The sequence below is a fragment of the Erinaceus europaeus genome, chromosome 1 (genome assembly GCF_950295315.1).
Source record: "Erinaceus europaeus chromosome 1, mEriEur2.1, whole genome shotgun sequence".
Taxonomy (NCBI): Eukaryota; Metazoa; Chordata; class Mammalia; order Eulipotyphla; family Erinaceidae; genus Erinaceus; species Erinaceus europaeus.
The window spans coordinates 18,553,026-18,570,415 of NC_080162.1; the positions used below are offsets into that span (position 1 = coordinate 18,553,026).

Genomic DNA, 17,390 nt, shown 5'->3' on the forward strand with positions numbered 1-17,390 from the left:
GAGCAACCTGAGAAATTTGTAGGGAACACCAGTGAGAGCAGCTGAATGAGAGTTAATAGATACAATCACCAGCTTCCACCCAAAGGTCAGACAAAGGTCGGAGACATCTGTCTCTGCATAGAGATCCTTAAACTATTGCCTATGGCAGCAATTAACAAACAAACAACCTCCCCCCCCCCTTTTTTTTCTTTCCTTGCTCACTCTCCTATATTTTCTATCCTGGAATTTCCTTCTAAATAAACTATACAAATTTAACCCAATCTCTGGAGAATCATATTGAAAATAGACACACTTCTGGAGTAGGAAAACGGTTTGACTGTTACAAAGTAAAAAACAATGTTATCTTATATATACATATTGATGACTTTGCCATTTCTGGTTTGCACAGTTTGTTTGATTTTGCCATGTCCTATATAATGCTGACTTAGATAAGACAAGAATCATAGAAAGGGAAAAGAAATAAAGTCTTGAAAGTTAACCCAAGTCATTTTCTTTATATGTTCTGACATTAATATGAAATACTTTCTACTTTATTTGTATAATAACCTATGCATAATACCTAACTTGAGTCTATATCTTATTTATTTCCTTAATGTTTTCCTACCCAGTGAAACAACTTACTCCTTATTTTAGAGCTACTCTCGCCCTAACCCGGCTTTCTAGTCCTGTTCTCAACACTGACACCATCTCCCCAGACAATACCATCAGTTCACCTACATAGTATCTGATGGGTTCAGGCAAAAATTAGTAAAGCCTTGGGCCCCTTAGAATATACCCCAAATAGTCCTACTAGCTGTTGCCAAAATGGAGACCCCCGAGTCTCATCTGCTAAATTCTTACCTTTTGGTTCCTTACTATTAAACAATTTGTTCTGCTTTGTATCTTACTGCTTTTTCAGCCACCAGGTTGCAGATGCTACCATAACACCAACCTGACTTCCCCGGGAAGACAACCTCACTACTCTCCTGGAATGTGTCCTGCAACCCCACCTCTCCAGAGCCCTGCCCCACTAGGGAAAAATAGAAACAGGCTGGGAGTATGGATCAACCTACCAATACCCATGTTCATCAGAGAAGCAATTACAGAAGCCAGACCTTCCACCTTCTGCACCCCATAATGATCCTGGGTCCATACTCCCAGACGGATAAATATTAGGAAAGCTTCTAATGGGTGAGATGGATACAGAGTTCTGGTGGTGGGAAATATGTGGAATTGTACCCCTCTTATCCTACGGTCTTGCTGATCATTATTAAATCAATAATAAAAAGAAAAGAAAAAGAGAGATCGATGGAGATAAAGGAAGACATAACATTAAAGCTTATTTTACTGTGTTGGGCATCAGACTCATACCTGGGTTTTGTGCATGACAAAGCAGGCATCTTCCTAAGTGAGCTATCTTGCTGGTTGTGTATTTTAATTTTTAAGTCTAATAGCAAAATATGACTTTGAATCCCAGTTGATCACTGTAAAATATATCAACTATTAATTTAGCATTTCCCAATTCGGTCAACTTAGTGGGACTTGTATTTTACAGTTATGAAAAAAGAAGGTTTAAGAAGGTATATTCTATTTGCCTGAGTAGGTCACTGGCACCACTGACATGAAGAAGAGATAGGTATTGTTTTCAGCAATGTAGCAATTAAAGAATCAAGCAAGTTTTAGTTTTGCCAGCTTTTATGCAAACCCTATTTTGACATATTTCAAGTTCTTTCTTTGGTATCTGTGCAATGGGCCTTACTTTTTCTCAAATACACATACAGTAAATCTAATCTGTCTTTATTGAAATCAGATGTATGTTTTGCTCTTAACAATGCAGTAGATGTGGCGTACATTCAATTGTTTTAAGTTTTTAATGACATAAAGGATGTTTAGCACTCTTCCTCTCTTAGTAGGCATGGGGTTCTCAAATGAATGAAGGGAAGGGAGTCAAAGGAGAAAGAAAACTGAAAAATTAAAATGAATAAAACCACATATAAAAATAAAGAATAAAAAGTAAATATGTGAGGGTAAAATCAGGGCATTAAATAGGGGAATTCTGGCAGTGAAAACGTCATTATCCCTAGCTCTTGGTATAGTGTTTAAAGTTTTAGACTAGAGTTGGGTAACCTGCTCAAACTTTGATTTTACAAGTTAACTTGGTGATAGTCAGTAAATTAACTCACCTGAATTTATAAGATAATAATGCTGTGTCATGATTTCTTGTCCCAGGGATAAAAATCAATAATTCAAGGAATATACGTGGTAGAACAAATTGGAAATAATTTACTAAATGAAAGATGGCACTTCAATCATTAAGAAAAAATCCAGAGGGGAAAAAAAGCCATTTAAAAAGAAAATTACAACCAGAATATTATCATTGTTATAATGGAACTACCTATTCTCTAGGAAGAAAAAGATTAATTCCAACTGGTGAAAATAACAACGCGTGTACATGAGGCTTTGGTTTATGCTTTCCTAAAACAAATAAAAACAGATAACAATAGATGGACATTGTATAACTCAATGAAAAAAAACAAACTTATTGCTGATAGCTGTGTTTGCCTAATCCCACTGTTATCAGCAATTGATAAAGACAGAAGGAAAGAGAGACACTTAAAACACTGTTCCACCACTCTGTGAAGCTTCTTGTGGAAAGTCAGAACTAGGATTGAACTCTGGTCCTTTTACATGGTAAGTTATGTGCTCTACCAGGTGAGCATCATATAGTCCCCAAAGAAAAAAGTATTCAGGTGTAGATGCTAGCTCCTTTTGATTTGAGTAAGTGTATATAATATGTGTCAACTGCTTGGTAAACTTCTTGGAGAAGAGATTGCTGTGACATATTGCTCTTTAAACTACCTTTTATTATCGCTAAAAACATAAACAACAGGATGGAAAAAGATATCCTGAGGAGAGCAAATGAAGATGTTGAGAACAACCCATCACAACTACTTTAATGACATTTAAGAATGAATTATGGCAACTAGCTTGATAACACTGAAGACCTTGGGTTTCTCCATAGACAGTTCCTAAGAAACTGACTTTCTTGTGCACAAATATGCCAATTCTCCCATAAGAGCCATGGTATTGTCTCTATTGAACTAGTAAAGAATATTTGGCTCTTTTGATTTATATAGGAAGTGGAGGGAAAATATTCTATTATTTTGGAGCCCGGCCATTAGAAATGCCTGGCAGCTTCCATCTCTACTTTCTTTTTTTTAAATATTTATTTTTTTATTCATTCCCTTTGTTGCCCTTGTTGTTTTATTTTTGTAGTTATTGTTGTTGCCGTCGTTGTTAGATAGGACAGAGATAAATGGAGAGAGGGGAGTAAGACAGAAGGGGGAGAGAAAGGTAGACAACTGCAGACCTGCTTCAAAGCTTGGGGAGTGACTCCCCTGCAGGTGGGGAGCCGGGGGCTCAAACTGGGATCCTTACATCCATTGGCCCTTGCTTTTTGCGCTACATGCGCTTCACCCACTGTGCTACCACTGCCCTACTCCTCCATCTCTGCTTTTTTATAGTCTTACACTGTCATGTAATAAATCTAAGATTATCCTACTAGAAAGAGAAGACACATGGATGGGCACTAGGAAATTGGGCACCAAATGCATAAAACAAACTAAAGGAAGCCAGCTCTTAACCCAGATGCAGTTACCATCTGACTGTTACTACATGGAAAAACACATGTGAGAATAATATGGAAGTAGTCTTCTGATTCCCAGTCAATAAATGGAATCATGAGATATGGTACTTTGGCTGCTATTATTTGTGATTGTTTTTCGGCAGTAACACCTAATCAAAACAATGGCAGTGTTTATCTATGAAGCCAAGGGGATTTCCATACCTTCAGACTAGAGTAATATCTACAAACTGGAAATATTCCCTTAGTATGAAGGAAAGTACTAGTGACTTCACATTCCCTTCTTTATCTCACTGATAGTAGTATATAGAAGTACACATAGAATTGGATACTAAACTAAAATATTCCTAGTAATATTTGAATTTCAAGTAAATATTATTTTAATATAGTTATAGCCCATGCAATATTTGGGATATACTTATAATAAAAAGCATTTGTTGCTAGTCTGAAATTCAAATTTAACTAGGCACTCAGTACTGTTGTTTGCTAAATCTCCTAATCTTACACACAAGAATTGTTCTAGCTTGACTTTTTTAAAAGAAAAGTAAGAATACCAAAAGCTTTGGAGGTATAAATATAAATTCATTCTTTGTGCATAAGACAGTTGAAGTAAATAATATAGATGTATGAGATGGGAATGGAAATTATACTTGATGTTAGTTCAGAGAAATAACTTTATCCAAGTCATGGTAGGATCAGATGCAGTGGAGAAAAATCCTGGAATAGACTTGGAATTCATACAATAAACAAGGAAAATGACCCTGAAACATGTGTTGGTTCTGACCTAGTGTGAGTTTGAACACCCTTTCTCCACAGACAGGTCAGTTCACCACACTGACCTTCTTTCTCATCTGCATCCTAGGAAAGGTTGTGTTTAATTTTCTCAGCTCTTATATGCCATGATTATAAGAATTAACCACAGAAATAGAATTCATATTAACAGCATAGAGTTAAGAAAGTAGAATTTTCAGTTTTTAAAATTGTGCTGTTATATTATGCTTGACTGGTGACCATACTTTATTTTCAAATCTGTTTCTGAATTTAGAAATTATCCAGGCAATTTTTTTTACTAAATATCCCTACTAAGCTATAATATATTGTATTAAAAGCGTATAGATGGCAATTTCTTGTCTTCTTTTTATGAGTTAACAGCAAACAATTAAAGTCATGCAGGAAAAAATAATTGTGACTATTACAGAATGTAGTGAAAGCAATGGTCTTTGAAAATATATGTCTTCATATTTCTAAGGAAAAAATTAAGTCATATTATAGTGCAGGACTTTTAACTTATTTAGTAAAATTCTCTCTTGTTCTGTGTTTTCTTGGTAATCAAAGATTAAAATGTAGCCTTGCAGAAAAATTAATTTTGAAGCATCCTAAAATGAAGTTGGAAGGGAGAAATCAGTATTGCCTCTGAATAGTTTTAAATTTTCTATAAGTATAAGATAGTGAAGTCAGTTTTTAATGTAAGAGATGAATTTACCAACATCCCTAAAAAGTTACTATATGCCAGGCATTGAGAGGCATTTAACGTAATACTCGTTTTCTTATTATATTTTATCAACTCCATTTTACAGACTGAAAAATACTTTAAAGTATTAAATAATCTATACCCAAGATAATACAGTTGATGAGGTAGAGACATTGTTTGAATACAGCCGTTGGCTTTAAGTCACAGTATTTTTTTAAATTAAAAAAAAATTTTATTGGGGAATTAATGTTTTACATTCAACAGTAAATACAATAGTTTGTGCATGCATAACATTTTCCAGTTTTCCATATAACAATACAACCACCATTAGGTCCTCTGTCATCCTTTTTGGACCCATATTCTCCCCACCCACCCTCCCCAGAGTCTTTTACTTTGGTGCAATACTCCAATTTCAGTCCAGGTTCTACTTGTGTTTTCTCTTCTGATCTTGTTTTTCAACTTCTGCCTGAGAGTGAGATCATTCCATATTCTTCCTTCTGTTTCTGACTTATTTCAATTCACATGAATTTTTCAAGGTCCATCCAAGATCGGCTGACAACAGTGAAATCACCATTTTTTATAGATGAGTAGTATTCCATTGTGTATAATACCAAAACTTGCTCAGCCACTCATCTGTTGTTGGACACCTGGGTTGCTTCCAGGTTTGGGCTATTACAAATTGTGCTGCTAAGAACATATGTGTACACAGATCTTTTTGAATGGGTGTGTTGGATTCCTTAGGATATATCCCCAGGAGAGAAATTGCAGGATCATAGGGTAGGTCCATTTCTAGCCTTCTGAGAGTTCTCCAGACTGTTCTCCACAAAGGCTGGACCAATTTACATTCCCACCAGCAGTGCAGGAGGCTTCCTTTAACCCCACAACCTCTCCATCATTTCCTGCTGTTACATTTTCTGATGTATGACATTCTCACAGGAGTGAAGTTGTATCTCCTTGTCTTTATTTGCATTTCTCTGACAATCAAAGACTTGGAGCATTTTTTCAAGTGTTTCTAGGCCTTTTGGATCTCTTCTTTGGTGAAGATTCTGTCTATGTCCTCTCCCTATTTTTGGATGGGGTTATTTGTTTTCTTGTGGTTGAGTTTGGCAAGCTCTTTATATATTTAGGTTATTAGTCTCTTGTTTGATGTATGGCATGTAAAGATCTCCCATTCTGTGAAGGGTCTCTTGGTTTGGGGAGTGGTTTCTTTTGCTGTGCTGAAGCTATTTAATTTGATGTAGCCCCATATGTTTATACTTGCCTGAGTCTTTGTAATTGGATTCGTTTCATTGAAGATGTCTTTAAAATTTATGCAGAAAAGAGTTCTGCCAATATTTTCCTCTAAGTATCTGATAGTTTCTGGTCTAACATCCAAGTCCTTGATCCACTTGGAATTTACTTTTGTATTTGGTGAAATACAGTGGTTCAATTTCATTCTTCTGCATGTTTCAACCCATTGTTTCCAACACCATTTGTTGAAGAGACTCTACTTTCCCCATTTAATAGTCTGGGCACCTTTGTGAAAGATTGTATGTCCATAGGTGTGGGGGGCTTACTTCAAGGCTCTCATTCTATTTCACTTGTCAGTGTGTCTATTCATGTTCCAGTACGAAGCAGTTTTGTTTACAATGGCCCTATAATACAGTTTGAGAGCTGGGAGTGTGATGCCTCCAGTTCTGTTCTTTCTTCTCAAGATTGTTGTGGCAATTCTAGGTCTTTTCTGGTTCCAGATAAACATTTGTAGCATTTTTTCTATTCTCCTAAAAAATGTGTTTGGGATCTTGAAGGGGATAATATTAAATCCGTATATGACTCTGGGTAGTATATTCATTTTGATGATGTTAATTCTTCCAACCTATGAACATGGAATATTTCCCCACTTCTTCGTGTTTTTTTCAATTTCTTTTAGTAGTGATTCATAATTTTCGGTACACAAGTCTTTCAATTCCCTGGTTGGGTTTATTCCTAGATATTTTATTGTTTTGTTGCTATAGTAAAAGGAATTGATTTCTGGATTTCAACTTCTTCTAACTTAGTGTTTGCATAGAGGAATGCCACTGACTTTTGAATGTTAATTTTTATAGCCTGATACCTGACTGTATTGCCTGATGATTTCCAAAAGCTTCTTGCTGGCTTCCTTAGGTTTTTCTATGTATACTATCATGGCATCTGTAAAGAGGGAGAGTTTGACTTTTTCTCTTCCAATCTGTATCCCTTCATTTCCTTGCTACTGCCTGATTGCTATGGCAAAACTTCCAACACTATGTTGAATGGTAATCATGAAAGGGGGCAGCCCTGTCTAGTACCTGATCTGAGGGGAAATGTTTCCAGTTTTACACTATTGAGTATGATGTTTTCTGTAGGTTTGCTATATATAGACTCCATAATCTTCAGGAATTTTCCATCTATTCCCATTTTTGTAGTGTTTTGATCATAAAGGGATGTTGGATTTTGCTAAAGGCTTTCTTTGCATCTATTAATATCACTATGTGGTTTTTGGTCTTGCTTTTATTGACGTGGTGGATCACATTGATTGATTTACATATATTAAACCATCCTTGCAAGCCAGGATAAACCCCACTTAGTCATGATGAACAATCTTTTTAATATATTGCTGGATCCGGTTGGCTAGAATTTTGTTCAATATTTTAGCATCTATGTTCATCAGAGATATTGGTCTATAGTTTTCTTTCCTGGTTGTGTCACTGTCTGCTTTTGGTATCAAAGTGATGTTGGCTTCATAGAAGCTGGAAGGGAGTATTAATTCCAGTGTCTTCAATCTTCTGTAAGACTTTTAAAACTAGAGGTATTTGTTCTCCTTTGAAGGTTTTGTAGACTTCATTTGTAAAACCATCTGGTCCAGGATTTCTATTTTTGGGAAAGTTTTTTGAGAACTGTTTCAATTTCATTAGCTGTGATGGGCCTGTTGATGTTATCTACTTCCTCTTTACTTAGTTTTGGAAGTTTGTAGGTATGTAGGAAATTGTCCATTTCTTCCAGGTTCTCTAGCTTGGTGGCATGTTGTTATCATAGAAGTCTCGCATGATATGCTGAATTTCTGCAGTATCTGTTGTGATATCTCCTCTTTCATTTATGATCCAACTTATTTGGGTCTTCTCCCTTTTTTTTTTTTTGTGAGTCTGGCTAAAGGTTTGTCGATAATGTTCACTCTTTCTAAGAACCAACATTTACTTTTGTTGATCTTTTGTATGATCTTCTTATTTTCAATGTTATTGATTTCTGCCCTAACTTTAGTTATTTCTGTCCTTCTGGTTGCTTTAGGTTCCTTTGTTGCTCTTCTTCTAGGTCTTTAAGATGTGCAATCAGGCTGTTTGTGCTTTTTCTTGTTTCCTAATGTGTGCTTATATGGCCATGAACTTCTCTCTCAGTACTGCCTTAGCTATGTTCCAAATATTTTGATAGCTTGTGTCTTCATTTTCATTGAACTCTCGAAACATTTTGATTTCTTCCTTTATTTCTTTTTGACCCAATTGTTGATAAGTAGTGTACTGTTGAGTTTCCACATTTTGGGACTATTACTATTTTTTTTTTTTTAATGTTCAGTGTTAGTTTAATTCCACGGTGGTCTGAGAAGATGCTTGGGATGATTTCAATGCTACTGAATTTGCTGATGCTGTCTTTGTGACCTAACATATGCTCTATCCTTGAGAATGATCGATGTGGACTTGAGTAAAATATATTTCAGTTTCTTGGGATGAGTGACTCTAAAAATGTCCAATATTCTAGTTTATCTATCTCCTTATTTATCTCCCTCATGTCTGTATTAATTTTCTGACTGGATGATCTGTCAAGTTGAGAAAGTGGGTTGTTGAAGTCCCCTGCTCTTACTGTGTTGCTGTTAATACATTGCTCTAGCGCTTTCAGTAGATCTTTGATGTATTTAAATGGCTTCTCACTGGGTGCATAGATGTTAATAATTGTTAAGTCTTCTTGACTGACTAATCCTCTGAGCATTAAGTAGTGCCCATCCTTATCTTTTTAAATTTTATTTATTTTAATGTGTATCGTATCAGATATGAAAATCGCTGTTCCTGCCCTTTTTTGTGGGCTATTGGCTTATATGATAGTTTTCCATCCTTTCACTTTGACTCTGTTTGTCTTGTTGAGTTAGGTGGGTTTCCTGTAGACAGCATATTGTTGGGTTGTGTTTTCTGATACATCTTCCTACTCTGTGCCTTTTAATAGGTGAATTGAGGCCATTGAAATTTATTACTATCAAAGATTGAATATATATTTTTTAAATTTTTTTACTATATTTATTTATTGGATAGAGACAGCCAGAAATATAGAGAGGAAGGCAGAGAGACACCTGCACTTCACCACTTGTGAAGTTTCCTGCCTGCTGTTGGGGACCAGGGGCTTGAACCTGGGACCTTGCACACGCTAATGTGTGTGGTTAATTGGGTGTGCCACCACTTGGCCCCAAGATTGAAGATATTTTAATGCCATTCTTGTAGAGCTTTATAGTGTTCTGATAGATGGCATATTTATTGTGTTCTGACTTTTTATAGAGACTTTTCTGAACTTTCAGAGCAGGATGATTCTTTATTTTTTGATATTTATTTATTTATTTTTGCCCTTGTTTTTATTGTTGTTGTAGTTATTATTGCTGTTGATGTCGTCATTGTTGGATAGGACAGAGAGAAATGGAGAGAGGAGGGAAACACAGAGAGGGGGAGAGAAATATAGACACCTGCTTCTCCACCTGTGAAGTGATTCCCCTGCAGGTGGAGAGCCCGGGGCTTGAACTGATATACTCATCATGGTCCTGTGCTTTGCACCAGCTGTGATTAACCACTGTGCTACTGCCTGACTCTCATAGTTAATTCTTTCAACTGTTGTTTGTCTGAGAAAGTTTTGATACCTCCATCTAGTCTGAATGACAGTCTAGCAGGATACAGGAGTCTTGGTTGAAAGCCTTTCTCATTCAGCAGTCGAGAGATATCTTGCTATTGTCTTCTGGCCTGTAGTGTCTATATGGAGAAGTCTGCTGCTAATCTTATGGGTTTTCCTCTGTAGGTGACTCTTTGTTTTTCTCTTATAGCCTTCAGGATCCTTTCTTTATCCTTATTCCTGCCCATTCTAAATAGGATGTGTCTTGGTGTGTTTAAGTCTGGGTTAATTCTGTTTGGGACCCTATGGGCTTCCTGAACCTTTATGTCTTTGATGTTGTCTAGACTAGAGAAGTTCTTAGCTATTATGTCCTGAAGAATGCTTTCTTCCCCTCCATCTCTTTCTTCCCCTGGTAAGCCAATAATGTGTATATTATTTCTTTTGAAGTCATCCCATACATCTCTGTTGTTGTTTTCAGAATCTCTTTTTGAGATCTCTTACTTTTTTTTAGTTGTCTCTAATTTGTCCTAGACCTTGCTAATTCTGTCTTCAGCCTCATTTATTCTATTCTCTCTTCCATCTACTATTTTCTGGAGTTCATCTATTTTGTTACTCTGTTCTGATACTGTTTTAGATTGCTTAGCTAGTTGTGTTCTTAGCTCAGTTATTTCAGTTTTCAGGTCTCTAATAACCTTGAGATAATTAGTGTTTTCTTACAGAGTCTTATTTGTTGTTTCTGTATTTCCAATGACAATTCTTTCAAACTCTTTACTCACTCCTGTGATCATTTCCCTAACTAGTGTTTGGATGTTGACCTCATTATTTTGTGCTTCATCCTTTGGGGGGCTTTTAGCTGGACTCTTATCCTGGTTCATTTCTCCAATGTTTCTTCTTGTTGGTTTAACCATTTTATATAGTATGTTATGAGGTCCCTCTCTCAGTACTTTTCAAATTACTGATCACTCTTGCCTGGATTGACTTGTGTCTAAGTAAGGTAATTAAAAAATTCTCAGTTGTGGAAATTGACAGTTGTTTCAATAGTATTTTAATTTCAGAGTTGGAGTACAGTAGCTTAAAAGCCTCTTTTGGGATTTTAAACTATAAATAGGCTTCTTAGCTTAATCACTGACTCTTGACCAAGAGATAAAGCAGGGTGTGGCAGAGATAATCCAGTGGTTATGAAAGAGACTCTCACAGCCCACTGATAGGCCACTGAGGTACAGATCTTCTGAGTTTCCTCGTTAGTTCTCTGTCTCCTGGTGTTAGCACAGAGCCTCCCCTTTTTGGCTCCAGCTTCTGAGGGCAGTAGCAATGGAGACACAATGGAGATTTTGTGAATCTTAGGGGAGTCCTCTCTTTCCTTCAGCAGTCTTTTCGTTGGTGAAACAGAATGGAGGTGGTGTCTCAACTGGTAAACTGCAGGACTGTTACCAGTTGCTTAATCTTTCCCAAGGCTCCTCTCTGTCCACATGCCACATGTGTTTGCACTCAATGGTGTTTTGATTTGGTGGGTTCCTGAAGTCATTCTAGTCCTTGTTGAGGTCCTGGGTGGTCTCCTTTGGTATTCATAGTTGACCCAGGAGAGGAGAGGAGAGAAACACAGCTGCTGTTGCTCCATAGCCCTGCCTCCAGAAGTCCCAAGTCACAGTATTTTTCTATTTAATATTTACTAATAGCTACTACTAGTACTGCTATGGCTACTACTACTACTACTAACAATAACATTAATAAAAAGAATTAGTATGAAAGTGTGGAAATAAAAAGTTATTGTTCCTATTTTATATTGTAAATTAATATAAAAGAAAACATAAGAAAAATTATCAATATAGAAAGAGGGGAAATTATTCATTTTGCATGGTATCCCTGTTTCTAGATTGGTCTACTCCCTTACCTGTCTGCGAAGATCTCTTGTCTTCTTGCACATGTTGTCTATTGCAATATTCAGAGTACTACTTCTTTCCTTTCTTCCAGTCTGCAAGGGAGAAAAAAAAACTGGCATCAGAAATGCTATCAGATTACACTTTATCACTTAGCAAATTGCTTTCTCAATTTCCTGAAAATAGAAGTCAGGAAATTCAAGAATACATTTTGAAAGTGTTATGATATTTATTGCATATGATTCATGAATACTTCAAGACTAAGTAGAATGATGATTAAAACTTAGATTATTCTCTCTCTTAAGCTTCCTTCTATATTTCTGATGCAGAGTTTGGTTGTATTCAATGTAGCAGTAGGCAGAGAATTCTCTCCAAGAAACATTGATCTTCATTCTTGACAAGTCAACTCTAACTACTAAGCATACAATTAGCTTAAAAGCACTAGATACCAAATTTGCAAATTCCTGTGGGTGTCTCTGAAGTAATTTTCATGTTGTATTGTGTAAGTTATGCAAAGACATATTGGATTTTTGCTAAACACATATATGCTGTGCAAATCCATACAATTAGCATAAGTTGACCACAACTTTAGCTGACAATACTCCAAGAATAAATTGTTTCAAATAAGACCTGGATGCTATTTTTAGCTCTTTACATTAATTTTTGCAATCCTCTCTCATGTTTGAGCAGAACAGTTCTGTTTTACCCTTAACCTGAATTTTTAGGCTGTTAAGTGCACAGAGAGTCACCTTGGCTGGTATTTTCTACAAACTACTTTTGTGAAGATAACTGATTTGAATCTAATCATACTTTCTTTCAATGACATCTTGTATAAAAGTCAGAAAATTTATTATGTGATTCACCTCTATGAAAATTGCTACTACTCAAATTAATAAACTGCAGAGGTCTATTGGAAGGAGACCTTGAAGACCAGAAAAGGAAGTTTTAGTAGCTGATAACTGAGGGAGTTCACAGCAGGAACAACTTAAAGAAGGACACAGAAGTAAAATATAGACCATAAAGCACCATATTATATGAGTTTTCCATGATTAAACTCATACATAAATTCATAATTTCAAGTGAAAAAACTCATTTTCAGGATTCAAGACCATTTATACTGATACGAATGCTATGACTATACATTTCTTTTAAATACTTACACAGAACATACTTGAGTATGTTTCTTCCAAAACAATTCCCATTAAAATCTCACCTTTTTCTTAGTAGTTTCCACAAAATATCACCCCAGTTAAACACTAACATATCTTTGTTCCAGAAGCATTTTGAAAATGTCTCTGTATATTCATTTTACTGATGCAAATGTTCACACTTGATGGTGCCTTTATAACTTTAAGGTTTTCAAATATGTTTTAATTTTTCTGAAATTGATAGTAACTTACATGTAACTTAGTGGATAGACTCAATTCAAATCTTTATTAAACTTGATTCAAAACAATGTAATTTTGTTAGGTACTTACTATATATTGGAAAGTTGTCATAATAGATTCTGGAAGAAGTTTTAACATCTACCTGCCAAGACATTGCTAAACCTATTAATTCTGTTACTAGTTGATAACTAGATTTTAGGTAGATAGGGATTTTTTTCAGAGTCACTATAACTTATATTTAAAAAGAAAAAAAAACTCATTTTAGACCACCTATATGCTGCTAGATATTTGTTGTCCATATATTCCTGTCTAGTAAATTTGAGTAATAACTTTTAGATATTAGGGCAGACAGAACTTGATCCCAAACATATCCAGATATCTCCTAAAAGAAAGTAAAATAAAGGAATACTAATATTTTACTATACTTTAAGGTGCTCATGCAAAGTACGTGTGATGGGATTTGGGTCTAGTAAGAGACAAAGAAGGAGCAACATGTAGGAGAGAAAAATGAAAGTCTAGATATCAGAATATAAAAAAAAAAATCAATGATAGCAACTATCCAGATGAACACTGTAGTATGATACCCTCACAGCTTCTACCTAGCATTTGCAGTGCTAGAAGTTGTCAATTGTGAAAATTTATGTAGAGTTATGTAATGTAGTGGCACAAACAGATATATTTGAGCTATATGGTAGTTTCTATATCTTTTTAAAAAATCTTTTTATTTATTTATTTTCCCTGTTGTTGCACCCCTTTTATTGTTATTTTAGTTATTATTGTTGTTATTGATGCCTTTGTTGTTAAATAGGACGGGGGGGGGGTGGAGACAGAGGGAAGATAAAGACAACTGCAGACCTGCTTCACCACCTGTGAAGCAAGTCCCCTGCAGTGGGTAGGGGAGGGAGGATGAGATGGGACACAGTCTTTTGATGGTGGGAATGATGTTTATGTACACTCCTATCAATTTGTAGTCATATAAATCACTAATTATAGCCTATATTTCCCCCAGTCCTGAAACCTCTACGGTGGGGCTCATTTTCCTGCATGCTTCTCTCAGTTCACACCAAATGATGTTGCATCCACCGATCCCAACCTAATCAACACTACAAGTACCACCTCAGCATGCTTCACTTCAGACTGTGTCCAGAGAATTCAGGCATGGAATGTCAACCCTTTAGCCTCACTTCTCCAGTGATACCTTTCCTTTAATACTATTCTCTAATTCCATTCCAGGAATGATTATAGATGGGGACTCAGGCCTTTGAAGATGGGAGTGGTAAGAAAGAAAAAAAATAAGACTATAGTAAGCCATTACTCAATAAAGCTCTAAAGAAGAGAAAACAAAAACAAAGTGTTTGCTGTTTTGCTCTGTTTTTTAAATATGTCCGACTTTATTCAACTTCTTAAAATGACATGTTATCCTTTAAATGAGAAATTTGTCTTTCCTGGTGAAAATAAGAGGTGTTTAACTTAATTCTTCTCAGTAGAAGTGTCTTTTAATGCTTTGTTTTTTTAAGTATTTATTCCCGGAAGTGAGGCGGTAGCATAGCAGGTTAAGCACAGGCTGCCCAAAGCACAAGAACCTGAGTAAGGATCTCCTTTGAGCCCCTGGGTCCCCACCTGCAGGGAAGTCGCTTCACAGGCGGTGAAACAGGTCTGCAGGTGTCTGTCTCTCTCTCCCCCTCTCTGTCTTCCCCTCCTCTCTCCATTTCTCTCTGTCCTATCCAACAACGATGACATCAACAATAATAATAACTATAATAATAAAACAAGGGCAACAAAAGGGAATAAATAAATATTTAAAAATAAATAAATATTTATTCCCTTTTTTGTTGCCCTTGCATTTATTGTAGTTAGTATTGTTGTTATTGATGTCATCGTTGTTGGAGAGCATAGAGAGAAATGGAGAGAGGAAGGGAAGACAGAGAGGGGGAGAGAAAGACACCTGCAGACCTGTTTCACCACTTTTTCTTTCCCCCTTTAGCAATATGGTTTTTATTTTATTTTTTTATTTAAGAAAGGATTAATTAACAAAACCATAAGGTAGGAGGGGTACAATTCCACACAATTCCCACCACCCAATCTCCATATCCCACCCCCTCCCCTGATAGCTTTCCCATTCTCTATCCCTCCGGGAGCATGGACCCAGGGTCATTGAGGGTTGCAGAAGGTGGAAGGTCTGGCTTCTGTAATTGCTTCCCCGCTGAACATGGGTGTTGACTGGTCGGTCCATACTCCCAGTCTGCCTCTCTCTTTCCCTAGTAGGATGGGTCTCTGGGGAAGCAGAGCTCCAGGACACAATGTGTCCTGGAGTTTCACCACTTTTGAAGTGACACTCCCCTGCAGGTGGAGATCCTGGCCCGAACCCTAATCCTTACACAGGTCCTTGCGCTTTGCAGCCACCTTTGCTTAACCCCCTGCGCTACCGCTAAATGCTTTATATTTGGGTATAAACACAACGAAGAAAGCACACACACCACACAAAGCTATCTGTGAGATAAATGGATTTTTCATTATTTTTCTGTGTCAAAATAGCTTGTTACCACTAAACAATCATTTTATAATAGAAATGACAAAAATTTAACAACAAAAAATTAGAAATGCTCTCAGATTAAACCCAAAATTTTGGGGACTCCCCAAATGCTTTATTCTTAACACATTTAGAGGCACGGGTTTATAGTCTATATTTTTCATGCATGAAATACACACAAATAGAGAAGCATAAAAAATGAAATTTCAAAATGTCACTGTAAAAAGGCTCATCAGAAATAACAACAACAAAATTCTTGACAGGTATCCAAAACTATATCTGGAACCTGCAAGATAAGTCAGCTTTAGAGTTCAGCTTTGTTATCTGTATGATCTAGGTTTGAGTCCAGCTCTCACCACGCTGGGGAAGGTTTTGGTACTGTGATATCTTTCCCTTTTTCTGTCCTTCTGTTTATCTTTATCTGAAAAAATAAAAAAAAATTAACTCAGTGGTAGAGCTTGATGATATATACATATATATCAAAAATGATCCTGAGACTGGAAATGAGGTTTTTAAAAAGAGTTCATAAATATGGAATGGTTTAGCCATCAAGAGGAACACACTGAAGCTTCTGCCTTAAACTTGTGTATTGTCTGGGGAGGTAAGATGCAATCCCAGATATTGCCCACTGGGATGGAACAGATAACCTGCAAGGGGAAATCAATGCTGCCGAATACCACAGCTAAATACTTTGCATGTATTTTCTCAATTTCAATTCACAATAGCTCATTGGGCAGGACATATAACTTACATGTTTGCCGCACAGGCTTCACTTCAGATCCCATGTGGAAGTTGTATGGCAGCAGAGAAACTCTGGCGCTGTGGTGTCTTTTCTTGCTCTTTCTATCAAAGTTGCAAAACTGTGATTGTGCAAGTTTCTGACTCCACCACAAAATAAAAATTCTCAAATATTTTTCTCAGAATGCATGCAGTGGAAGTCTGAAGAGATGATTGAGTCATTTAACTATCAGAACATTTTGAATCTGACAGTATGGATTTTCCTTCATTTTTTTTAACAACAAAATTATTATGGAGCCCCTTGCTTTATTGTTCCTTTTTTCTTTCTTTTCTTTTTTGATAGAGACAGAGAGAAATGGAGATGGAAGAGAGAGAGAGAAAGAGAGAGAGAGAGACTTGTAGCAGTGTTCCATTATTCATAGTTTCCCCCATGCAAGGTAGGAACTTTGGGCTTAATCTGAGAGTAGTTCTTTTTTTGGTGGTGGTGTTAAACTTTTGTCATTTCTATTATAAAATGATTGTTTAGTGGTAACAAAATATTTTGACGCAGGAAAATAATTTAAAAAATCCATTTATCTCACAGATAGTTTTGTGTGGTATGTGTGTTTTCTTCGTTGTTTTTATACCCATTTGAATATGTATATTGTTTTCGGAGTTAATGGTTTAAAATTATGAAATAAGATATCTGCCTAATCTCAAAGTCAAAATGTACTAAATGAGTCACCTGTGTTGTCACATAAACAGCAATAGAAATAATTTACATGCTTTTGAAACTGGACTTTTTTCTGCACTTCTTCCATCATATTATGTATCATTCATTCTACATTCAAAATAACATGTTTAAAGGCTATTAAAAGTTGGCAAGATATTGGAATCAGAAAAATACTCAAGCTTCAGTCTCTTTATCTAT

General features: G+C 36.1%; 1 protein-coding gene across 1 annotated transcript in view; it reads right to left on the bottom strand.

Moving 5' to 3' along the window:
* The window catches only part of CTNNA3 (catenin alpha 3), a 1,573,756-nt gene that overhangs the window by 843,624 nt on the left and 712,742 nt on the right, over window positions 1-17,390 (bottom strand). The window contains exon 8 of the mRNA XM_060193489.1: window positions 11,839-11,919. Coding sequence (XP_060049472.1) covers window positions 11,839-11,919 — 81 coding nt within the window. The remainder of the gene's footprint in view (window positions 1-11,838; window positions 11,920-17,390) is intronic.